General features: G+C 48.0%; 9 protein-coding genes across 9 annotated transcripts; 4 read left to right on the top strand and 5 right to left on the bottom strand.

The window, feature by feature from the left end:
* Positions 1 to 2,583: 2,583 nt before the first annotated feature.
* An12g07120 (uncharacterized protein) lies at positions 2,584 to 4,660 on the top strand (the record flags this gene model as incomplete). The annotated part of the gene is made up of 10 exons (XM_059751019.1): positions 2,584 to 2,715; positions 2,767 to 2,808; positions 2,866 to 2,985; positions 3,053 to 3,224; positions 3,306 to 3,389; positions 3,459 to 3,555; positions 3,617 to 3,734; positions 3,803 to 4,088; positions 4,176 to 4,413; positions 4,474 to 4,660. The coding sequence occupies 10 exons, from the start codon at positions 2,584 to 2,586 to the stop codon at positions 4,658 to 4,660; spliced, it is 1,476 nt and encodes a 491-aa protein (XP_059604528.1).
* A 371-nt stretch (positions 4,661 to 5,031) lies between these two features.
* An12g07130 (uncharacterized protein) lies at positions 5,032 to 6,099 on the bottom strand (the record flags this gene model as incomplete). The annotated part of the gene is made up of 2 exons (XM_001395729.1): positions 5,032 to 5,976; positions 6,031 to 6,099. 2 exons carry the CDS (start codon positions 6,097 to 6,099, stop codon positions 5,032 to 5,034), a joined length of 1,014 nt encoding a protein of 337 aa, XP_001395766.1.
* Positions 6,100 to 6,648: 549 nt separating this feature from the next.
* An12g07140 (uncharacterized protein) lies at positions 6,649 to 8,358 on the bottom strand (the record flags this gene model as incomplete). Its single annotated transcript, XM_001395730.1, has 1 exon — positions 6,649 to 8,358. The coding sequence occupies one exon, from the start codon at positions 8,356 to 8,358 to the stop codon at positions 6,649 to 6,651; it is 1,710 nt and encodes a 569-aa protein (XP_001395767.1).
* A 2,300-nt stretch (positions 8,359 to 10,658) lies between these two features.
* An12g07150 (uncharacterized protein) lies at positions 10,659 to 11,217 on the top strand (the record flags this gene model as incomplete). Its single annotated transcript, XM_001395731.1, has 2 exons — positions 10,659 to 10,733; positions 10,801 to 11,217. The coding sequence occupies 2 exons, from the start codon at positions 10,659 to 10,661 to the stop codon at positions 11,215 to 11,217; spliced, it is 492 nt and encodes a 163-aa protein (XP_001395768.1).
* A 790-nt stretch (positions 11,218 to 12,007) lies between these two features.
* An12g07160 (uncharacterized protein) lies at positions 12,008 to 14,045 on the top strand (the record flags this gene model as incomplete). The annotated part of the gene is made up of 4 exons (XM_003188825.2): positions 12,008 to 12,025; positions 12,085 to 12,447; positions 12,615 to 12,650; positions 12,705 to 14,045. The coding sequence occupies 4 exons, from the start codon at positions 12,008 to 12,010 to the stop codon at positions 14,043 to 14,045; spliced, it is 1,758 nt and encodes a 585-aa protein (XP_003188873.2).
* Positions 14,046 to 14,136: 91 nt separating this feature from the next.
* Positions 14,137 to 16,324, bottom strand: An12g07170 (uncharacterized protein; the record flags this gene model as incomplete). The annotated part of the gene is made up of 4 exons (XM_001395733.1): positions 14,137 to 15,339; positions 15,401 to 15,678; positions 15,734 to 15,995; positions 16,055 to 16,324. The coding sequence occupies 4 exons, from the start codon at positions 16,322 to 16,324 to the stop codon at positions 14,137 to 14,139; spliced, it is 2,013 nt and encodes a 670-aa protein (XP_001395770.1).
* A 2,058-nt stretch (positions 16,325 to 18,382) lies between these two features.
* An12g07180 (uncharacterized protein) lies at positions 18,383 to 19,206 on the bottom strand (the record flags this gene model as incomplete). Its single annotated transcript, XM_001395734.1, has 2 exons — positions 18,383 to 18,721; positions 18,781 to 19,206. 2 exons carry the CDS (start codon positions 19,204 to 19,206, stop codon positions 18,383 to 18,385), a joined length of 765 nt encoding a protein of 254 aa, XP_001395771.1.
* A 646-nt stretch (positions 19,207 to 19,852) lies between these two features.
* An12g07190 (uncharacterized protein) lies at positions 19,853 to 22,097 on the bottom strand (the record flags this gene model as incomplete). The annotated part of the gene is made up of 6 exons (XM_059751021.1): positions 19,853 to 20,405; positions 20,484 to 20,822; positions 20,884 to 21,048; positions 21,105 to 21,256; positions 21,315 to 21,911; positions 21,969 to 22,097. 6 exons carry the CDS (start codon positions 22,095 to 22,097, stop codon positions 19,853 to 19,855), a joined length of 1,935 nt encoding a protein of 644 aa, XP_059604529.1.
* A 976-nt stretch (positions 22,098 to 23,073) lies between these two features.
* Positions 23,074 to 23,700, top strand: An12g07200 (uncharacterized protein; the record flags this gene model as incomplete). The annotated part of the gene is made up of 1 exon (XM_059751022.1): positions 23,074 to 23,700. One exon carries the CDS (start codon positions 23,074 to 23,076, stop codon positions 23,698 to 23,700), a length of 627 nt encoding a protein of 208 aa, XP_059604530.1.
* Between the last annotated feature and the right edge of the window lie 578 nt (positions 23,701 to 24,278).

The raw sequence follows: 24,278 nt of genomic DNA on the forward strand, positions 1-24,278 counted from the left end.
GTATCTCAACTGCCTTGTTAAGAGGCCTGTCAGTGTTGTCAAGAGGTTTGTCAAGAGGACATTCGGTTATTGCAGGAGGCTCGGTGGGAGGTTGATGTTGAAGCGCGAGGCCGTGGTGCGGCTTAGCTTGGTCCGCAGGCTTAGGCTGGACAGGTTGGGGCACTGTGGTGGGTGTTGTGAGGCTGTTGTCTGTCGGTAAGCTAAGCTTATAGTTTAGTATCTTGATTGTGCTTTTTATTCTTTTGATCTTAAAGAGTAATATCGTCGCGACTGGACTGTTATGCTAGATATGGTCTGAAGCGTGTAATAGCAGGTTGTTGTATACAGTACTGATATAATAATATGATTTGTTCATAACTTGGATTCGTGTGTTGTGGAGGGAGTTAGTAAGTATATTTTATTAAATTTGCTGAGCTTGTGAAGTAACTTGTACTTCCAGTTGATATGGGTTTCTTAGAATTCTTGTATTTGTTGATCTGTAGTGATCTGGATTTAGAGTAGGATATGGTATTATATGAAAGTATTACAGGCAAGCTCGGACTTGGATGTATAGTTAGTATATTATAGGAGTAATTGGATACATTTCTCTGCTATTGTTTGGCTGTCTTCTCTAGTATATTTTTGGAGGGAGTGGCCTATCTGGTTCAAGATATACTGGTTTGGCTGCCTGGTTAGTGACGGAGTTTGTATTCTTGGTAATATTATGAAGAAGATTAGTAGTTTAACTGATTCATTTACTGTTAGATTTGAGTTCGGTCTCTTTCAGTATTCTTTGTAGAGGGATATATGGTTTTAAAAATAGTTGGTTATATAACTCTTCCAGTCAAGCTGCATGGATGTCGGAGTGGAGAGGAACTATATTATATTATTTTTTTTCTTATTATGCTTAGAGATGCTTATCTTTTTAGATTTAGACTTTAGATTATTATTGGAGAACTAATAACAGTATTTCTTGGATTCTGGCAGGGTTTTCTTGTAAGTATGCTGATGACTGTATTTTCTTATTATAAATAGGTTTTTGATAATATTTGTGTGTTGTGAAATATAGTTATTAGATTGTCGAATATGATTTTGAAATTATAGAACGCGTTTAGCAGGCCAGTAGGAGTGCTATAGTAAGATTAGATGATATAGAATATATCTCTGATGTAATATTTCAGAGCTAGTATGGTGTGCTGGATGTCGATTGAATGGAGGATAGCTCTGATAAGTTTGGGGAGTTCTGGCTGTAACTACCAGAGTTTATTTTGGGTGTTAACTAAGTGTGTCTGGATTTCGCGGGTTGTTGTTGTACTTGTTGGTTGATAAAATTGTTAGGCTGAATATTGAGGTACTTCGTAAGTCGTTTTTCGTAGGTTTTGGATGATATGGGTGAGGTAGAAGGTAGAAATGATAAGAAATGTGAGGACAGGAAGTGGCAAGAGAGTAAGTGTAGATGTAATATTAAGAGAATATGGTAGTAGAGTTCGGATACGGTGTTGTTTGGCGGTTGCAGTGAATGTAGCTTCACAGTAAATAAGAGATAATGATGGTCAGATAGTATACATGGATTAATGTCTACAATCGCGTAGATAATTGGATCGAAAGGGGTGCTCGTTATTGTATGTTTTGATAATATCTATAATGTCTTATAATTGAGTTAACTAATGGATATTACTGGTTATGTAGTATGGTCTTTAATACGGACATCCAGTGTTATCAGAGGAAACGTGGGAAGATTGCGGAGATTGACAGTTTCCCCCCATTTCTAGAAGAGACTGAGAGCAGTTGCAAAGATGCAATGCATTAAGTTCATCGAGCAAACAACATTTGTGACAGGAGTACGCACAGGGTGCTATATTGATGACAGGTCAAATGTTTCCTCTTATTTGCGTAATGATCCTGTACGACATGAGAACGCCATTCCATTGGCAGCCGGTCCTGAATCTGTTAGATAAGAAGTAGCGGTTACTACTTAGTGTTTGGACTACTAACACACTACCCCTCACACAGAACAGAATAGTGCTAAGATAAGGCACTTATTGCTCAGACAATCCCTGATTCCCTTTTGATGATTGGTAGATATTATTTGACCGTCACAAAGTACCGTGCAGTCAGCACACTGCACCTAATGTAGTATTGGTCTTATCATGTCATCTTTATCAACAGCTAGTCTCGAAGAGGCTGATTACACCTATATTATTTCAACTGTCAAAGTGAGTAATTCAATCACAGTTGAGACCTTAGTAGGGAGCTTTTTAGTAGTAACTTTAGTAGTGCCCCTCGTGGTGGTTTCTGCTAGATTTAACACTCAGCCTATAACTATCTGGATATGAATGGCTTCAAACGTACGGGTAGAACAGCTGGAACATCCGTTCTGAAACTTGTGTGTTTAGTGTGGGTCAGATGCCTAAATAATCCCTTGGGAAGGTAAGGTGACGTGTACAAATAGCCGCTGCTTGTATTGATTGCATGCAAACAAGTGTCTCTACGAAACCTGCGTTTGCATGTCAAACAAAAGTGAAGAGAATTTCCTTATTCTCAGAGCAAAAACAACTCCGTGCGCACATACAGCTTTCTCCCATCCCTCCTTGAGACTGCATGATGTCTATGTTTTCCATCAGAAACCTCGGCACAGCCATCACCAGTACCATGACCGAAGCCCTTTGCTCCTGGCTACTAGCAGTAGCCTGCGTACTTCTGATAGCAAACGCGCTGTACTACTCGCTGTTCCAGGTATGGTCGGGAGTGTCTCTCCTCTTTGACACTACAAACTAACCCGTCCAGAACATTTCCATCAGCAGCATCCGGGTTGTAGTCCGCGACTTCGTACGTAATCGTGTATAAGCAAAGGAGGAAAGCGATCATCTGTTCTGACCAGTCTAGCGAGACCATCGGTACTACCGTCCTTGGGCGCCGAAGCCGATTATGATCCCAGCAAGGAAGAGGATCATGACTGAGCTGAGCGAGACCTCAGTCTTATCTCAGCGAGCTGTCTATTCGGATGTAAGAACAGAGATCTTGCAGTTATGGTATTCATCCGCTCGCGCAGACAAAGCTCTAACGTCGCTAGCTTTTCGGGTTCAAACATACGTTGAACGGCGTAGACCACAACGAGATCAACACGAGGAAGTCGCGTCTTCTTAGCCGAGTTCTGCAGGTACGAGGTCCGACCGAATTCGAGAAACTATACCCGTATCTTCTTCGCAACTTGAAAGCCATCTTAGATGCGGAGCTTTCTTCTGGTACGTTCGCTCTCTGATAATTGGATTCTAGCGTACCTGGCGAGGTATATTGTATCACGGATTAAGCTGACATGTAACGAGGCATTACATCTATTCGTCTGGCTTTATTTGGCGAAACCATCCTCTCACGTCTAATGGGTGTGTGGTTCTTCGGGGAGAACATGGGTTAGTGCATTCCGTGCTCATGACGATATAACGAAAAGACCATTTTGAAGGTTGACAGCTTGTCTACAGCGTCTGACTCGCTCCTTCGAAATGCCCTTCTGAATCACCCTCGCCAAATCAAGGCATGTTCAGCTGCGTTTCAACTAACTCCAAGATTCCTTGCACCGTAAGTTAAAACCCAGCAGTTGCTTTGCGTGTAAATATAATAACTTACTCTACTCAACCAGCCTCGTCCACGCAATAATTACCTGGCGCGGATCGGCAATGCACTTGATCCAAGACAGGCTGATTAACACAATAACTGCTGGGATCGACGACTTAGATGAGAAACCAGAAATCAAGAAGGTCTGTGCCAAGCTTGTGGAAACCCTCCGCAGCATGAGGTCTACCTCGCTAACTAATGTGGTCTACAGTTAACGCTCCTTTACCACATGGTTGACCTATCTGCGGCAGACCGCAGCTACTGGACCCCCGAGAGACTTTCTCAATCAATTCTGGGCCTTTGGCTAGCAGCCTCGCACCAGCCATGGGTAAACCTACATGCAATTCTGGTGGAACTGTGCCTGCGGCCAGAGTGGCAGGATTTGCTTCGAGACGAGGCCCTGCAGAACCAAAGAAATCTCGCAAGGAACATGAATGAGCTACCACTTTTGGATAGTTTCATGCGGGAAACGGCGCGAGTGAATTCCTTGGACAGAGGTAAGTGGATGTCTCAGGTCCTGTTCTGGCCCCTGGGCCCTGGGCGCGTGTGTCTCTAACATATCCCCGCTGGGGCTCTGACTGCAGTCGCCATCCGCCGCAAGGCCCTGAAGGATTATTCATTCTCATCTGCGCCCCTCTCCATTGCGGCCGGTTCAATCCTATGCGTATCCTCGTACGATGTGGCACGCAATGAGCACATATATCCGGACCCCGAGCAATTCGACGGCGGGCGATTCCTTACTGGGCGATGCAAGGATACGTCGAGAAAATTTACCGATGTCTCGGAGAATCACTTGATTTGGGGCTATGGATCTCTCGCTTGGTTCGCTCAATTCTTGTCAATCTGTTTGGGACACGGCACTTACTAACTTGTTTCAATTAGTCCAGGAAGACACCATGCCGCGTTTATGATTAAGATGGTCGTCGTGCATATTGTGACCAACTTCACCCTACAATTGGCAGATCCTGAGGCACCGAGATGGTGGACTTGGGAGGACTTTCGCATGCCCTATGCGTCGACGCGAGTGCTGTTCAGCAAGAGGACGACAAAAACCGATGCCATTTCTTAATTCTCGCGCCGAAACGTGCAGGGTTGGGTATCTTCATGCCATGGATGGCCGAACTGAGCGGGCAAATATTTGTCGGCCACGCTTAATAAGTGGTGATGGTGTGTTAAGGACCTCAAAAGTACGATGAAGGTCGAGCGAGGAGGTATTATGAATTGCTTATTGGGTTAAGAATTTGGAGGGGGTTTTTCGTTGGATGCAAAAGTGCTTGTTGTATTGTGGCTAAGAGAAGGGATCTAGTGAATATTATGAAGGAAAGTAAGTAAGCCAAAACCAACCAGTTGCTGAACACATTATTACTGTAATACTGTAATATCAAACATCAAGATCTGCGCACTTCTACATCGAAAACATCGGATCTGTAGACTCTTCCTCTAGGACGCCATACGCTCAGGGCGAGCCTGCAGCTTCTTGACCAAATCAATGGCAGCCTTTGTGCCCTCATCCAAGCTCTCCTCTGGCAACCCAAGTAGCTCGTTCTGCGCCTTAGACGCGTGATCGCTTGTATCCTCCGGGTAAAACCCTCTTGCGTACAGCATCTTAGCAAAGCCAGCCATGTTACCACCCTTGACCAGTGCTAACCCTTCCTCATACCGCTTCTTAGTACTCTCATGAGTAATCGTCCAGTCGGCGTCCGTAGTACCAGTAACACGCTTCACGCTCTCAAACATCTCCTTCTGGTTCACAAGGAAGCTTTGAAAATAAATTCCCTTGTTCAAGAACGACGATAGAGTAAGACTCTTATCACTTTCATCCTCGGGAAGCTCCTTCAGACTGAGCACCTTCGCCACAGCCCGTCCAATCTGCGACAACGTGGACGTCGAGTTCTTCGTGGTGCCATCATCATAGATGGTCAAAGACCGCTTGTCGAAGTCGAATCCGAAGCGTGACTCGCCGCCAGCCAGGCTATAGTCGTACCAGAATCCACAGCACACTGTGATCCACTGCATACCGAGCCGGGCAATTTCGTCCCGGTGGGCTCGATTGACAGGGCCTAGGAACGTCTCCTCGCCCAACTTAACCTTTTCGATGTCTCCGCCATACCCGTTTGGCATGACGTAGGGGATACCGGCCTTGGCGGCTGCTTGGACGATCTTGCTGTGAGTGTCCCGGGGAGCTGTTGGAGCCATGGTGATGATGAGGAATTGCTGACCCTTCAGGGCAGAAATGATGGTGGCCTCGTCATCGTAGTTAATGTGGGCAATTTGGACGCCTTCGGGAATTTTGTTGGTGCTGTCTGCCCGAGTAAGGGCTGTGACAGTGTGTTTGCCGGTTTTGAGGAGTTCGGTGACGATGTTCAATCCGACAGTACCTCCGGCCTAGAGGCGTGTGTTAGTGTTGCTGTGTATGGGATTGGTAATTGCCTGACTTACTCCGACAATGGCGACTCGCTCGATGGAGTTCTTGAAGCCGGCGGGCTGGTCTTTCGCGTACTTGGCCATTTTCTGCTTTTGGCAACTAGGACGTTGAGTTTGTTTGAGAAGTATAATAATGAAAGAGTTGTGTTTGAGTGAATTGAAGTGCTTGAGCTTGTGAATGAATGCTTGAGATGAAGCGAGGATGAGCGTCTATTTATACATTGGAGCTTCAGCGTCGATCCTTTTACTTCCATCAATTCGCCCCCAAATCAGGCTGCATTCAATTTCAGATCTCGGAAGGCATATCCCCGACGCGGTCGGACTTAAAGGAAGTAGACCCATCGCTGACTGTATTTTGACTGGCTTTGTCCGCTGAGAAGGAACGTAAGGTGGTGAGAAGGTGAGATTCCCGCACAACTCCGCCGCCGCAGCCGCACACTAGCAAAGAGCGGCGATGCGGAGATTACCAATTAACTCCACCATAGCTTGACTATCACCGCAATAGCCGCTCCAACGCCGCTCACGTGCTTGTAACTTCCCCAATTCTCAGTAGGCAGTGTAGCATCCCCTTACGCCCTATGACTACTCGCCAGCGTACACATTTACAGGGCGAAAATCCACATGTCACTTTAGCTAGATACCTCCACCAGGCATCGACAGATACGGCTCAATAAAGAACTGATCCCAGTATAGATCCCAGCTGATGTCAGGCACAGAGACACTGGCCTCTGGTCCCGGTGGTGTCAGACCAAATTGATAGCCTGCCTCGATCGCTTCCAGCTCAGCCAGCTCCTTGCGCTTTCTAGCCGTCTTGAGGCTGAGTAGATGTCGTGCTATTGATAATGCCTCGCGCGTCAGTGTTGTATCGGCCGCCTTGACTAAGTTCTCCAAACCCTTGAAGACAGTGCCGATGTGAGCGGAGGCAATCGGCCTGTCAATAGCCAACAGAACACAAGCAAATTGGAAGACGCTGCCAAGGATGTTCCAGAATAAATGACCCTCGTTAGCGAGCTTCTCGGCTGCCTCAACCCCTGCGTTACCGCAATCAATGACGAGATTGATAAAATCATCTGAGATCCCCGTCTGAGCCTGGTACAGGCGACGATAAAAGCAAAAGGCGATGTCTGCCGCGGTCACCACCAAAAATGGATGTTTGACCTGGAGTTCAGTCACTGCTTTTAGACGTTCAAATAGTTCCTCACTCAGATTCGAAGGCTCCCATTTGAGACGAAACGGGGAGTTCGGGGCTGGGGTAAGTTGGACTAATCGGACGAACTGGTCGGCAACGGACCCTGGTGTTGCTACAAAAGACTGACAAGTCACATAGCGAAAGTTTACAGCAGAACAATCTTGCTCATAGGATAACATATTGTGTCCAGCCCAAGAGACCCAAAAGATTCTCCTCAGTCGGTCGGCATCAAGCCCAAGAACAGCAGAGCCGGCCTTGGATGCCATCTTCTTGATACTCGCTTCGTCGTGCAACCCAACTGTTTCACACAGGTGCATGACGGTACAGGAGGCAATCCAGGCATTCTTGGGGCGGCTTGTGGCGCGAAGGTAGAATGCTCGCATGTCCCATGCGAGTATGTGGTCAATATTTAGCGTGCGTATTGACGATGGATCATCGAGAATCGCCTTAGCGTATCGCACCAGGTCAGTCTCCCGTGCATGTCTGTTGGATGAGAGAAAGGACCCGAGGCAGGCTACGCCAGCAGCCACAGCAGCAAATGCAATGTCTGTGCTAGAAACGCCGTTGTAATATTGGTGACATCGATCGGCGAATATTCTTGGGTCCAAGATGTCGCCGATCGGGTTCATGACAGCGAAATAAACCCCCGCATAGTAGCCGACGTCCTCCTCGGAGATCAGATCTCCGAGAAAGCTGTGGGTGTTTGAAGCCTCGTCTGGTCGGTTGCCAAAGTTGTAGGCGCATGACCGCAATCGCGGAGGACTGTCAGCACCGAGACTAACGCCCAGGACATGTGGAAAAGTCATGGCCGCTGATGCCCCGGTGTATCTGCACTTATTGTCGTCAAAGATTCCAGGTGATGTGCTGGTCACAGTGGCGGGACTTTTTGTCGATGAGCTATTGGCTTCGTGGGAGCCTTGCTCTACGTGTGGCTGGTTGGTCAAACGACTTCTGCCATCAAGGCTGATGCGCTTAGCTTGGGGTGGGACATCAACGCTTTCTCCCACAGTTCCTGTCAGGTCCTTGTCGTATCTGCAGTTATAGTCGTAAGTGGTACACATGCTGCAAGGATATTGGTTGTCGCATTTCCGTTTCCGCTGGTGGCATGGAATGCAGGCCTTCCTTGCACGCTTACGCTTGGAGGTCGTCGACATGACGGATAAGAGGGTACAAGCTCCACGGCCTCCGATCTAAGACGCACGACTGTAATTCTAGCGTACTTTTCTTACGCACGCAACTCCCAGCGGTCGAGTTGCGTGGTAGATTTAGCTATTGCTATGGAACAGCTCATAAGCTTAGATAGTAAGCGATGTGAAAGGTTCCGTGGTCGGCTGACGGCACGTGACTACAGGGGCTGTAATTGATGCCTCAGGCACAGACCGCATATATGCTGCCCAAGGCAGTGAAATCAATTATAGATAATGGCCCGAAAGTATTTTTCCTGGTGTCTACATGGAGAAGAAAATAGTTAATTTAACTAAAACGGTATGGCTATACAGAGACACACTCCTGGGTTAGTCACTCAGATCAAAACACTCGGAGGCGGAGGTGATCAAGAAGTTATAACTGTCGCTTCACTTTTCCTGCGTCAAACCCTCATTGTCCTCCTGAGTATTTTTCTAAAACCCATATAGAATGAGGAGATACACCGTAGAGCTAGGACACCATAGCTGAGCTTCCCAAGCCCGTCTTCATCAGTGAGCCTCTCTCCACAGCTTGCTTTTCAACAGCAGTGTAATTCGGGCTAATGCACATCCAGCATACCAGACAAGGCTGTATCCATTCCAGGCTCCAACTTATATTCGAGAGATAAGTAACTCTGTTGCAATGTCTGATAAAAGCTTTGCGTTCTTAGGGAGACACCAGTATCGTCTGTTGACTATGATAATTGCCACGTCTACATCCCAGAAAACAGGGTTTAATGCCTTATGAAACAGGACAGGACTACGATACATACTCACTTTCGAGCAAGGAGTATTATATCAGGCCATCTTAACCAGACTCACAACCTTTATCAGCATCGCCATCGCAGAGTCCAAGGAACAATAACAAAAAATTATCCCCAAGTACTAAGGTAAGTTCTCACAGGGTGAGAATTGGGATGAGGGACCCCATTACATCTCGAAGACCTGTACATATAAAGAACGAACAAACCCTTGCAGTTCCCCGTATGCACTAACCCGTTACTCGTCCTTTTTTCCAGGTTGGACCAGAGTAGTCTGGCTTATAGGAACAAACACGCCATCCCCCTCGAAAGGCCTCTCCGCCGGTAGGTTCTCATCACCAGGCAGTTCGACATGTTTGAGCTGCTTCATTTTCAGTGCTCCATATCCTTCCTCTTCGGGAACGCGCAAAATCGCCGGCCACTTCTTGGGCTTTGTTAGTCACTCATTAAGTCGCCGATGTAGTAATGACTCTTTGATGTAATAATATACCCCATTTCTCCACTATTGGCAGTTGTTACTAAGGCCAGAGTAGGATCTGTTATCCTATAGTAGCAACCTTGCCAACTCTGCTACCCAGGCGGAAATAGTACTCAAATGCTCTGGGGTCGTCTGTCCATCCTGGAGCCACTTCACATTAGCTCTAGATAGAAACGATCAATTAGAATAGATAGGTTTGAGGACGAGATTTATGGATTTCTGGAAGGGTAAACTTACGTATTTCTCCGCATTTCTCTTTGTCCACTGGGTTAGTGTAACTCGAGTGCGGAGTTGGAGCCATCCAAGGAGTGTTTGGCCTTATAGTTTGAGAAGCGGAGCTACCAACAAATGCCAGGAGTTGGGTGAGATACTGTTGATATTTGACATAACACAAGCTCTTAGGTTGAGAAGATTGATACTTATATTGTGATTACTTGAATTAGACACAGGAATATGTCTCAATCTACTTTTCTTAACATAAATCTACCACTTGTTTATATATCATTAAATCATTTCTTTAAATTAAATATAATTATTATCATTGTCCTATCCCCACTGTCTGTACAGCTTCAGTTGTTTTGACGGGATAGAGAGTCTTCAGTACACTGGTTGACACCATCAATGCTCTCCGCTTTTCCAGAAAATATCATGCGCTTCGCACACTACCAAGACTACGAGGGCTACAAGCATAGGAATATGAATGAAAGAACGAACTACGAGAGCTTCTGTTAATCAACCAACAGAAGCGGAGTCAGGTTTGGTCGTAAATGGACTAGAAGCGCCTGGCAGAGCCTGGTGGTGGTGTAATGGGATGTAATGGTATTCAAGTAGTAAATTCAATATGACCAACATTTGCGTCAAGATTCAATCACAGTTGACTCAGCCGAACCGTGCACCTGTTTTTTTTTTCCAATGTCCTTTCTGTAGCCGGTCTCTCTATCTCAGTTCAACGTTGGCCTTATCCGGAAGAATTCGAGGTTTGCCTGCGCTTTGGCGACAACTTTTCTCTCATCAACAAAGACGCTCCCAAAATGGATAGACAAAGCTCAACGCCGAACCCCTCCCACATCTCAGACCAGCAGACGGCCGAGGCCGCTGGGTTGCATGTAAGGCAGAGCAACCTACGCATGGAATTACTCGAATTATCCAGTCTAATTAAAGGTGTCTTCATAGAACTATCGTGAAGTGGTTCCAGGAAGGACCGACGATCCCAGAGCTCTTTCGCATTTCTTCTATCCCGGTAGCTCAGAATGGTACCTGGCCCGCCAATATGGAATAAGGGATGCTACAGTGGTATTAGTCGGAACGAACCAGAGTGGTGAAATGCAGTATATAATCACGGCTAATGGGCATTATTATTGGGGCCACCTGATGCTGGATGAGATCTTCGAAATAAGTAGACCCACGACATGGCCAAACATTCTACGCGTAATGGAAGAGAAAGGGGTGGAAAAGGTGGGGATGAGGAAGCTTAAGGCTGTCGAGATACCAGAGGAAAGAGATACACTGGTGCCCGACGTTCCAGAGGGTGAAAATTTGTATCTTCCATATGACCATGACGCTCCTTCCAAGTCTGCCATACCAGAATGAAATAGGTTGATCGCACCCATAGCAGCCCTAGCAATCGTAGACACATAGATGATCGTTCCTCAAATCAAAGAAGCCCTTCTAAGTGTGGTTCAAAAATTGGCCCCCAGGGATGTATCTTGCAATATGATGTGGTCTCAAAGTTGTCTTAGTACGCCTAGTAATAACTCCAGAGACTTGGGTTTTACTACATCATCAAATCATCAAGTCAACAGCTGGGCCAGATAATCTGGGTGCCCTCGCTTACGGGTGTGGATGGGCTCTCAAAATCAGGGGTCTCTAAGTTGGTTCATGAGCCGGAGGACGGACTGCCTTAAGACGATGGGTTGCCTGAGTCAAAAATGCTCTGTGGCTAGTTGGAAATGATGCTCCTGCCAGTGCTGACCAAGAGTCAAGCAGAACTTCCCTTGCTCGCCGGCCTAAGATCTTGGACTACTATGTTCCCGAGCTAGGTAGTCAACAATAACGCCCTTAGGGTGCAATCATTCCCTCGCACCTCTCAGGGGGTCAACATGATTCTTCAGTGACACATCGGGCCGGTTGAAACACCCGAGCGCCGCAAGGATTTAGTTCTTTTACTTCAGCAAATTCATCTTATTCCTTGGTGCTTTTCCTAGTCATCTTCACGTTTCCCAAAAATACCCCAACGCATTGAGGACTCACCCGCGAACTGCGCGAGACGAACCAGAATTCACCATCAGCACAACTTCACTCCGACCTCACCTTTCATTCAGCTCCATTTCACTCCTTTCGTCTCTCTCCTACCTTACTTCTCTCTCTCTCATTCAGCACCATGCCAACCAAACCCCAGGTAAGCCCCATTCCACCCCACACCGACAAACACCCCACCGACCTAACACAACGTCCCAGACTCCCTCCAAGGAACCCGAGCCCATCCCCGAAGGATGGACAGATAACCCCTTTTACGTGCAAGCCGAACAGGAAAATGGATTCGCATACGCCTACGGACTCACCAACGTCTCGGTGCTATTACCGCAAGGCCCTGACAGCAGAGAGCACGGATTCATATGCTCTTCTAACGGTCGCTATTATCTGGGGGATGAAATGGCCTATTGCATGCTTGAGATTACAAAGCCTACAACGTATTCAGGAATATTGCATGTTGTAAATACCAAGGGGGAGAACGGGTTAAAGATGAAATCGCTTAAGATGGTCCCCTATGCGGAGCAGCCGGAATCTGGGCCTGGTGATCTTTGGCCAGGAACGGGTGCTGTAAGACGTGTGCCAAGTTACGTGCTGCCAATTCTTAATTCAATGGAAACCTTGATGGGGTTGGTTGTTGTGATGACGTTTTTCAAGTCTTTTGGGATAGGCTATGATGTAGGTTGGGGCTCGGCTTTGAGATAAGATAGATCGTGCTAGCTTTATGCGGTTAGTAGATCACCGAAAGTAGACTAGTGGATGTGGTGCTTGGCGTGCGTCATCTTGACGGGGGGTGATTCAACCACTCGATTTACTTCATTCCTGAGTATAAAGTAACTCATGTTAACTATCCTCCATCATGTTCTCCCAATCTACCAATCAATTACACCTCTTCTTTGCCATTGAACTCTTCACTCCTCTCTAACACAACCCAAACCACCGCAATCATGATGAACAGATCCCCCAGAGTCGCTACCCGCTGTCTGCGACAGCAGCGCCTCCGCCAATCGGCCGGTCGCTACCGTAACGCTCGATTCCAATCCTCCTCCTCCTCTTCCTCTTCCTCCGGCTCCACGGGCACCGGCAGCAGCAATCCCGCCCTGATCGGAGGTCTCAGCGGCGGTCTCGTCGCCATCGTCACCGGCTACACATGGTACCATCTTTCCGGGGCTCGCAAAGCCGTCAAAACTATGAAACAGACCCAGGTCTACGCCGACCAAGTGAAGCAAGGCATTATCCAGAACGCCCCGGAGCCCGACAAGGCGCTGAACTGGCTGCGGGATACCCTTAAGAGCTATGCGGTGTTGCTCCCGGGAGCAGGCAAACACATTGATGCTGCGTTCGACGATCTGGAGAAAGTGAAGCAACGGCATGGGCCTGAGGTGGATAGCATCGTGCGGGATGCGTATAAAGAGCTGAAGGCGCTGGGAAGTAAAGGTGGTGCCAATGCGGATACCGCCATTCAGGCATTGCAGGTGCTGCAGAAGAGTTTGACGCGGTTGATGGAGCTGTCTGGTGATGCTGCCGGGGATATTTTGGATAACCACCCGTGGTTGCAGGAGAAGGTTGGTGGCGGGTGGAAGCAGTTGAAGGAGATGGGGGATGCGTATGGGCCGCAGGCGAAGGAGGAGGTGGATAAGACGAGGGAGCAGCTTGCTGGGGTGGCGAAGAAAGGATTCAGTCTTGCGTCGGTGGAGGAGGTGCGCAAGTTGATTCAGGAGAAGTCCGAGAAGTTGCAGAAGCTTGGGGATGAGATGTGGCAGAAGGGGCTGGAGGAGAGTAAGCAGTATTTGGATAAGAATCCGAAGGTGAAGGAGCTCGTGGAGAATAACGCGGAGGCGCTGAAGAAGGGAAATGTGAGTGAGTTGTGGGGTATGGTGAAGGAGGCTGCGTCGTCGGGGAAGACGGAGCAGGTGGAGAAATATGTCAAGGAGAAGGTCGACCAGGCGCAGCAGAGCGGGTCTTTTGATCTGAGCAAGTGGGCGGATATGGTGCCGGGAGGATCTAATGTCCTGGGCCAATTGCAGTCTCTTCGGACGCTGCAGGAGAAGAAGGGCAAGGAGGCAGAGAATGTCCTCAAGGAGACCATGGATGAGATCCAAGAGGTCTTGAAGAAGAGAAAGGAGCAGATGGAGAAGCTTGCCAGTGAGGCGAAGAAGGATAACTAGTTAGTCCTTGATGTATATGTGAGATGAAGTACCATCAGTCGATGATTAGATCTAATAATATATGTCTAGAAACATTTGATAAGAAAGACTTCTAATTTTTGTGTCGGTTGAGGAATTCACGACTTGACGTCAGTACGCCTTGTACACCCTTAGCAATTTCGAACCGTCCGTCATACAGTGGGTAGACCACAACAGCGAAAAAGGCACAGAATTGCCAGATGATCGCGACCGTGGTCCATCCGGAGAAGAAGGATTTGGTGAAGATATAGTCGCGATAAAGCGGCATTGGCCACAGCACAAAGGTAATCAGCACCAAGACCACAAACATCGCCCATGCGATCCATGACCATCGATGCAGCTTTCGCAGGGTATCTTCTGTGAAAGGGTGACGAACGTCATCTAGACTGAGGCGGCTCGGGGTTGACGTCGGGCTGGCATCCGTCGAGATATAGACCCCTTCAACCTTAGTCTCTTGAGTTGCAGCGGGCGTGGCTCTAGTCGGTGCTTCATCTGCGAGTTCGATTCTGAGGAACTCTCGCCAGTCAAATGTGTACGGGCGATATAGAGAAATTACCACGGAGTAGAGAGCGGGTGAGAAGAAAGACCCGATGGCACCATAGAGTGCGGGCAGCTCTTCTCCAGTTGTGGTCATGTTCACGGCCCCATACATTGACTTGGCCGTTGCGAGCCAGATCGCAAGACCAGTAAAGAAGCCAAGCACCGGCGATAGGATAGCCGCCAGGCGGGTCTGACGGGACCAGAACAGAGTCAACCCGAGAGGAATGATTCCGGGACAAGACAGGATAGGCCGGAAGTAACCGATCCACGTCATGTTGGCGCCCCCGTAGTTAAGAGCAATGGAAATGCCAGTGATGAAGATCGCATGGAATACGACAGTTATGTGGCTAACTCCCAAGAGCCGGCGGTCACTGGCTTGGGGGTTGATGTACGTCTTGTACATATCAAACGACAGGATACTGCTGACGGCGATCATTGACGAGGAGACCGTGCTGGTCAGTGCCATGAACAAGAGAACAAAGAAGGCGATCATTCCAGACTCTCCAAGAAGGGCCTTGACCAGGTAGGGCATGACCATGCCTTTGCTGACCTCAGTTGTCGTGATATCAATAGGATAGGTGGGCCAGAGAGGAGTGTGGTGGAGCGCTCGAGCGGTCAGGCCAATAACAGTGCCTAAGCCCCAGGGGATACCAAACACAGCTATTGCGGCCAGGTTGTATGCCGGCACGGTAGAATTCACTTCACTGGCAAAAGACTTTTGCCAGAACGCGGTGTCCTAAATGCGAGTGAGTCTGATTGTCTGCCATATAACTGGGGGAAAGGAAGAATGAGCCTACCATGACCACCAGAGCTAAGTTACCAAACTTCAAGATTAAGCCCCAAATAATCGCCCCTTTTGATTTCATCGTGAGAAGCGATCCCTCGAAGTTACCGGAGATATAATTCTCGCTCGCTGTTGCGACCACCTTGTCGTATAGTCCAGCCAACCCGCCAACTTCGGGGTGAGTAAGGACTGAGAGTGTGAAATAAATGATCAGGATTAAGGCGACTGTGGTATGCAAAAAGTCGGTCAAAAACGTCGCTTTCAGCCCTCCAACAGCCGTGTAAAGAACAACTTTGCCATTGTTCGTCAGTATAATACCCTGTGATATGCGATGACCCAAGCTTACCTCCCAAAGGAATCAGGATGGTTGCCGCAACGAAGTTCATGCCCGAAACACCGTTTATCAGCTGGGACCCGGTCAAGATCATCGAGGCACAACCAAAAACGTTGTTTGTCAGATTCAAAACCATGTAGATGACATGTCCGATCCAGCCATATCGCATACGAGTGATCTCAAGCGACGTATGGGCATACGGAACCCGGATCTTGGCCATGACACCAAGAGCAGCCATCAAGGCGATCTGAAAACAAAGACCCGATCCCCACCACTGTACGAACAGTCAAATCAGCATCTGTCATAAAATTAAAAGAGAGCCTGCTGACATACCAGTGGAACTGCCAATCCATAGCGATAACACATCGCAGCCGATAGCACCGTCTCGTTGATCCACATCCACGAGGAGAACACAGCAGATGCAGTCAAACCCGTACCGACCGATCGATTTGCGACCATGAACATCTCTGACGTACCCGAGTCTTCAGACAGATACGCCTTCTGCACCTTGATTGCGATGAGAATCACCCCGCAGAAGAACACACCAAGACCGATGAGGAGGCCGTAGGCCGTCCCTTGCGTAACAAGTTCGACAGCCGCCATGTTGACCAATGCGTTACGCGTCAAAAGTTACCATCAACCTCGGGTTGCCGATAAAGTTGCATCGACGCCAGGTATTCTGTCTTAAGTATCTGCCGGATGAGCATCATGCTTGGCCGCTCGCCGATAACCGTCAGTGTCACGCTGTTCTTGGCTATGATGGCGTTATACATAACCCGGCCGAGAAGAAGGCGGGGAACCTACAAGGATGCAGCTGTGAGCCGCTTGATACGGCATTTACTTCGTGGTGGATAATCTGGGTTGCTAGACACAGATTGAGAGGCCCTTTGCTGGTGGGAGGGGATATGGCGTGCGCCATGCCGCCGATGGCAACACCAGCGGGAGGGGATCTGATAGGCTTTGTCGACCAGTAGCGTATCTAAGACGACCTAGACCCTACCTTGAATTGGCTGGCCAGGAGTGAAGATCCAAGCACCCAATGATGCAGGAGGATCACGCATGCTGGGCTCTTCACCTCGACTTCTCTTGTGCTTCCGTTGTAGCCTGAGGCAGAAATTAACGTATAATGGGTGACAGCGACCGGCAGATTGCAAGGTAACATACAATTCCGCAATATGTAGCATGATTGGAAACAGGATTAAGGACTGTAAAACTGTCAAGCCTAGCCTTTCAAACCGACCGAGTCCATCTATAACGGGGGCGCCTCTGTGCGGTGAAACTATCAAAGCAACAAAAGAACTCCATAGGAGTTAGTGATTCATCTAACATTCCAAGAATAGCGGATGCTCGTAGCTGGACTTTGGCTTTTATGTGTCACCAATCGGTGTGGAGTGCGTACAGATCCCCAGCTTCAGCTGGGGGAGAGTACTTGATTGTTATGAGTTCGCACTTAAGGTTTTGGTAAAGCTACACAAAGAACGAGATTGCAGCCTGGTTAGTAAGGCACTAAGAAGGGTCGGGCGGGGTTTCTCCGGCCACTAGTCCGATAGACTGTCACTTGTCTGTTATCTTATCGCCGCTGCCTTTATCACTAACTTTTACTCCTTTGAAGCGCACCATCGAGTAAAATTTCCCCTGTCTGATATGGTTTTTGCTAATTCTATACTGTTAGTTTTGGTAGTGATCGTAACTAATTCTATTAGAACCGAAACATATCACAGACTAAAGCTCAAATACTACGGAAGCTGTAGCATCATCGTCATCATGATGCTCTTGTAGGATCATCAAGGTGAAATGAGTTCAAAATATATAGAGCGTAGTCTGAGTGTGCCACACTTGCGTTCACAGAGCAATTTTCGAAGACCATTCCTATGTAAAACGACTCGACCGAATCAACCAAACAACTCCACTGAAAACTAAGAGCCAATCAAATTCGGACTTTGCTAGCATCGATTTAGCCACTATGTTCTTGTATGCTTTCTCACCAACTGCACACCCAGTACAGAGCACTCTGCGTGAAAGGTCGGAGGCTCTTAGAGGTAATGAATCGAGTTCTATACATGAATTGAACTGTAATTCTCAAAGCCACCATCTTGTCGCTGAGGACGTCAATTTGGCCAATAGAGCTGATCAGTAGTCCGCCGGCGATTGGGCGAAGGGGAGGTGAGGGTGTGACAAGGGGGTGTGGTATGCTAGTATGATATAGGTTCACGGAACCATGGACGGTAGGACTGCAAATAAGCGAGGGATATGTAGTGACAATTTAAACCCATACTCTTTGAACTCTCACGTGTACTGACTGTTTTGCACTACGCCTCTCCCAACCAGGTCGATGACCCTACTCGGCAAGACTACAATATATGCGTAGAGGCATGTAATTCACGATGAGGGACGAGACGCAGTAGAACAACCAAGTAGGTATCTCTCTCAATTTGGAACGCGGTAACATTATAGTCTCCGAGATAGACGCGCGGTCTACTGCTTAGCAATGACACTAAATCTGACAGCTAGCCAAGAAAAGAGGGGGAGGGGCAATAACCGCCGATCATCGGTGCTTGTTGCATTCTAGATGTCATCTTCTCAAGATTCTAATCTAATCTCTATCATCATCTCTATGACTACCTCACATATTAAATAATTTCTAGTTCACTCTAGCGTAATCTAAGTAGACGCCGCAACTGCCTTCTCCACGACTGCCGCAATCTTCCCCACCAGCATCTCCGGCTGGCTCAGCATCGGCGAATGACCCGCGCTACAGCGATCAATCTCCGCCCGAGCCAACTTGGCAAATCCGCCCTGAAATGCGACAGGTGCGGCCTGATCACCCTCACAGATGAGATAAGTAGATGGCAGGTACTCGTACGCCGCACGAGTCGTGGGCGTGGTTTGTACCAAGTGAGATTGCGGAATGAGGCGCGATTCCCACAGGGCTGCTTCGGCGTCCGGGAGATCGCTGTACAGAATTTCGGCCCCGTTGGTGATACGGAAACGGCCGTCCGACTAAGAGCAAAAGAATTAGGTTGGTCCTTGGTCTTTTAGTGGATTAATGAAAAACGTACAGTCACATAGTTGTTCGGCGACTCGCCAAATGTCCCCATGACGGATGCACCCTCGGGTAGAACAAAGGCAGCGTAGTAGAACAGATGTAAAACGCCGCCCTTTTTGCCCTCTGCTTGACGGGAAGTGTAGGCGAGGGATTGAGGAATAGCGGTACTACCCACAATGCCGCCATAAGAATGCATGACAACGACGACGGATGTTCCCTCCTTTTCTATGAGCTGCTGTAGGGTTTCGGTGACGGTGCGTGCGTCATCCTCCATTGTGCGGGTGGGGAAGTCATCCGCCTCTACATCGGTGCAGCTGGGGAGGGATGGGTGGATAAGGGGGTATCCCAGGTCACGAAGTCCTGTCGTTAACTTAGCGTAGACGAGGGGTGTTTGGAAAGAGCCCTGGATGAGCACGATTGAGGGCTTTTCGGTGGTCATTGTGTTGGTAATTAAGCCTCGTGTGAATGGTTGAAAGTGGTTGTTGGTAGAGGTGAAAACAAGAAGTTCGAGATTGGGACAGATATAAACGCGCCCGGGCACTAATGGACGGGCGGATATCATGTCAGCCCTTAATTTAGTTGTATCCGGGGCTGATCATCCCTGCTGATTCCGTTATTGTTGGCGGATCAGCAGAAGCCATCGGAAAAAGGTCCCTCCCTGCAGTTGAGATATAACAATGTTCATTATTGAATCCCAATAGAGAGAACTCTGGGTCAGAATCATCCAAACAAGCACTGACAAGATTGTCTAGCTTTTCAAGACATAATCCAGAATTTTCAGATCCGACTTCAGATGTAACCCTATTATAGTCCGGTCACTAGAGAACCAGCCATCCATCTTTGCCTCATTTCCCATTCGCATCATCGCCGTTCGCCTCTTTTCGGGGTTATAATGTACTACATTCAGAAACGACGACTTGCGTTTCGAGGTAGTACTAGAACACAGCTTCAGTGTTACTTGCTTCTCAAAGAAAAACAATCTAGTGGGAAACCCAAATTATGATCATAGCTCCCTAAGAAACCTGTACCGACGATTGGATCCATCAGCATTCTGCATACCTACCCAATCAGACATCCTCTACTTCCTATTCAAAGCCTTCAAGTCTATCCCACTTCTTCAGAAAACTGTCCAGCTCCGCCTCATCGAGGGTGCGGTCCCCACCCGTCTCGGACAAAGAGCTAAGATTCGGATAAAGGCTGCGAAACTGATCTCGAAGGCCCTCATCCCACATCTTCTGGAAATCCGCAAACAAAGCACGAGTCTCTGGCGGGAGTATGAACCCATTTTTCTGCGCAGAAACCTGCAACATCCGCAAAATACCCTTCATAAGAGTCCATTTCTGGGAAAATGCACGAGCGGTAACACAGAGTTCTGTGAAGGCATTGCGATGCTCGCTGTTGTCGAGTTCCTCGACCAGGGTGAAGAGGGCCATACTTACCCAGTGAATGGTAGTCGGTGAAATGTGATCCGGTCCCCACCGGGTTCGATGAATGCGTAGAAGATTGACGATTGCTAGGGCGGAATCCACGCATGCTTTCTTTGCTGCTTCGCGGGTTATCTTGATATTGTTTTCATCTTCTGTGTCTTCCTTTTTGAGGAGACCCCAGAGCACTATTACCACGGTGTGATAGAGCATGCTGGATGTAGGTGGGTTGGTCAGTAGCAAGATTTTAATCCATGGTGTTGCGGGTTCCGGGGCGGATCATGGTCCTTACTGCAAACTCAACGATTGAGGAATAGTGGCATTGTCGAGAGTTAGGCATGTAGGAAGGTCATTCCTCCAGCCATCTAGCCGTGCTTGAATAGCTTCCAGGGTCTTCTCTAGTGCGCCTGGTGGTGTTTTGAGGCCAGTTGCGAAGACGAGTCGACTCGCATTCACGTTGATCTCACTTAGCGCAGTAAAGCTGTTCAGCACACAGGGGATGTGAGATTGAACTGTGTCCACTTGCCGCGGGTACGCGGCCCAGGTATCATCCTCGAAATGATCGCATGGAAGGAGGTGTCGATTTGGACGATCAATAGCCATATGCTTCATGAGCGAAATCGATGCCGTTCTAGGACATAGCCTAGGGTTAGGAAACAAAGGGAGTACTACCAGGTGTGAGCTAGACTTACGCTGTAAGATTATAGATTCCCCATATGGTGTTGTCAATTGCGCGACTCTCCCTGGTAGGGGTATCAGACGGCGAGTTAGGATGCTTCTTGGCGTATTCCTCAGCCATGCTGCGAACTTGGCCGAGATACCACCAACCCATGCGGTCCTTTCCCATAATCGCCATACTGTATACTTCGGTTTCAATGACCGTGCAAGAAAACTTATTGGGGGGATCGCTCACCACACAAACAGCACTCCGCATCCTTGAATAGTTGGCATATCAAGCCGACCCTCTATCTTCTCGTAGAGCTTCCGCGCTTCCTCGTAAAAATGTATACCCCTTGAATCTGGATTATTGGGGTCGGCGTACGCTTCCGGGTAATCGAAGTGAAACTGAATTTGCCAATTAGCTGACCACAAACATAGGCTCTGTGATGACTTGAGAGCTTACGCATGCTTCGGCAAGAATGCAATTCACTAGAAACGGTGAACAGAATTGAGAATTCAACTTCCCTTCTTGAGCGTCACGAAGGAAGAGCTCTCGATCAATCCAATTATAGAACGGATAACTCCAGGTCAACCATAGGGAGATCAGGTGAGATACAAAATCATCACTTTCAGTGACTGAGGTCCACGGGGCGGCTGGAATGCGATAGACCGGTATATCCACAAGACGCTGGATAGTCAGTGCCCTATGCGAGTACGTGCGTTTGTTTCCGTTTTCCAGCATCGACGTTTGATTGTAGATTTCAGCCAAGGATGGTGCGGTCTCTCGCTCAGGCTCGGAGATGTTCTTATCTATGTAAAGCTTAATTTTGCTGAGTGGTGTCTTACTTCGGATGAGATTCAGCACTTGCATAGCCTTAGCATCAGAGCTATTCTGCAATGTCTTAATCAACTGCAGCAAGTCATTGCGCTCTTCCTCTAGCTTTTCAATCTTCCGCTTGTGAGCCAGCTTCCGCGGCATGTCTTCTTCCAGGTCGAACACACACGAGAGGTGACGTTCGGTGCATCGGTCGCACTCGGAGGTGCCTTCTCTGATTTGACACTGTTATATTTCAGCGTCAAAACTTAGACATGTAAGGACTTCAAGAATTGATGCCACCCTCGCCTTAGTTCGCTTGCACTCCCGGCATGCTGTTGATGCCTTGCGAAGTCGAGGGACCGAGGCATTGGGGGTAGAGGAAGGGTCAGAGGTATCTAGGCGCCGTGGAGCCGGAGTAATGGGCTGCATTATGGCAATGTTGGGAGACAAATATTGGAGGTTGATAGTGCGGTCGACAAATAAGTGTCAGTAGTCCTTGCCAATGGCACGGAGTTATAGTTGGAGAAGGAGTTGTGCTGGTAATACAGGGTCAAACCTGTCAGCCAAGGGGGTCCCGTGGAGCGGCGATGGATAATTCATCCGCCCGTAGAATCCGGTTTTCGATCTGTACAAGGGTGGATCACTCTACTGTGTAGGGATCAGTCGCAGGTTGCTGATTGGGTTGTTGAACATCTATGGCTTGCGCTAGTAGCCCATCGCCGGTGACGCTGGGGATACCCATATTGTCTGTTCTGACCGCCTCGATACAGCAGTTATGGACGGGAGGTTCCTGTAATAGGCTCTCATACATTAATTATCTGATAGACATCTTCGAGTGAAGACAAAACGTATAAGCTTCAACATGCACTTGATTAGCGTGAGCGCATCTGTCAATTTGTCGTGGAAACATCCAATAGTCAGGATCCTCGTCCCCACGTGGCCTATGAGACAGAGCATGTGCCTATAAGTAGATGGGTCCTGCCTTCGAAAACGGTTATTTGAATTGACTTGTGAATTGTCTGTTATCTGTCTATGCATTTTTGTGTCCCCTCATGACCCAGATATGTGGCTGGTATTACTCATAATCTGCTCATAACTAGGCAGTTTTCGCGCTCATACGTGAAGGGCATGGTATATTCCAAATAATCATTCAATAGATAATTTGCTCACAAGTCACTGTATCTGATAACCAGCAGGTACTAAAAATAACGTACTCACAGAAAGCCGTTATAATGGCTTCGATGGGGTGTCTTGTACTGGACTTTTTCATGTCATCGACCACACATCCAAGACGATAATGCTCTTGATAGCAACCAACTTGTAACAACAGTTCTTTTGTGTCACAAATACTCCCACCGAAATCACAATCACCACCAGTCACAGCACCACGATCCTTAACAACACAATGTCCGAAGTCTTCGGCCCATACTTGCCGGACTGTGATGTTGTTCGCTGGGCCGAGCGCTTGAAACAGGTTCTCACCGAAAAACACAACCCTATCACCCGTTCGAAAACCCAAAGTGGCTTTCACCTTCTCGACTACACTATCGTCTACAAAAGAAGATTTTTCGAGGGAAAGAGCGCGTACGAGACATGCAAATTCGTGCACAAGGACTACAATGATATCATCATTCTCGTCGGCTGCGATGCAGAACCAAGCACTGGATTACCAACGGCTGTGTTTTTGGACGCAAGAGCGCACGAATTGTGTGCTGAGACTGCCTCAAGATTGCCGCTTGATAAAGGTCTATATGTTGCCAAAGTGTGGCAGGGACACGTACACTTTTTCAGGGCCGTGCGTTCATTCGGCGGTTCTTTTGCTATGCATCCCATTGTTAGGGGGGATAGGTGGCTACTGGATGGGGATGCCGACTTGGTTTATGATATCTTGAACGAGATCAGAGCACAGTTTGGCTTCCATTCTCTCCATGAACCTTTGGTGCGGTTGAGCTCGCTGGAGAACTACAAGGTGTTGGAGGAGACCTCCAGAATCATGCCTGAGATTGGCTTGAAGGTTGATTATGGCGCTTGAATCGCTGATACTTATTATGAGGGAAATTCTGGTTCTGGATAAAATAAAGAAGAAGCCCTGAACTCAGTCGCCGGGGATAAGGCTAGAGAGTGTTATGATTTTGTTTTGTGATCAGTGTGTTTTGTCTCTAGGGTAGGGCATATGGCGTGTACTTCAAAACATTCCCTTGCTTTGGAAACACTCTAATTTCTAGTACGGACTGCACCAATACTATGATAGCCTTTGCTTTGCACACTTTGTGGACTATCTTTGCATTTGATTGTATAGCCCGCATAAGAGCGCGGAACCCCACACATTCGATTATTCACACATATATCACACTGACTGGAATAACTTGACGTGAAGGCACGAATTTGAATATCATAGCCTGGAATTCTGCATACTCGAAGCGCTTTATGCTGTGAATATGTACATAATGATCAGACGGAAATGTTGGAAGTGAACATTGTTCACAGATTAACAAGGAATCATTCCCTGCCCCAACAGTCGAAACCACCTATAAAAGCTTGGCCTGGGCCACCTGGGATGTCCTGTCTTTCCTTTTTCCCTTTCTCTCTTCATCAATAGTCTTTCTATCA

Source organism: Aspergillus niger (genome assembly GCF_000002855.4).
Source record: "Aspergillus niger supercontig An12".
In the NCBI taxonomy this organism is placed as follows: domain Eukaryota; kingdom Fungi; phylum Ascomycota; class Eurotiomycetes; order Eurotiales; family Aspergillaceae; genus Aspergillus; species Aspergillus niger.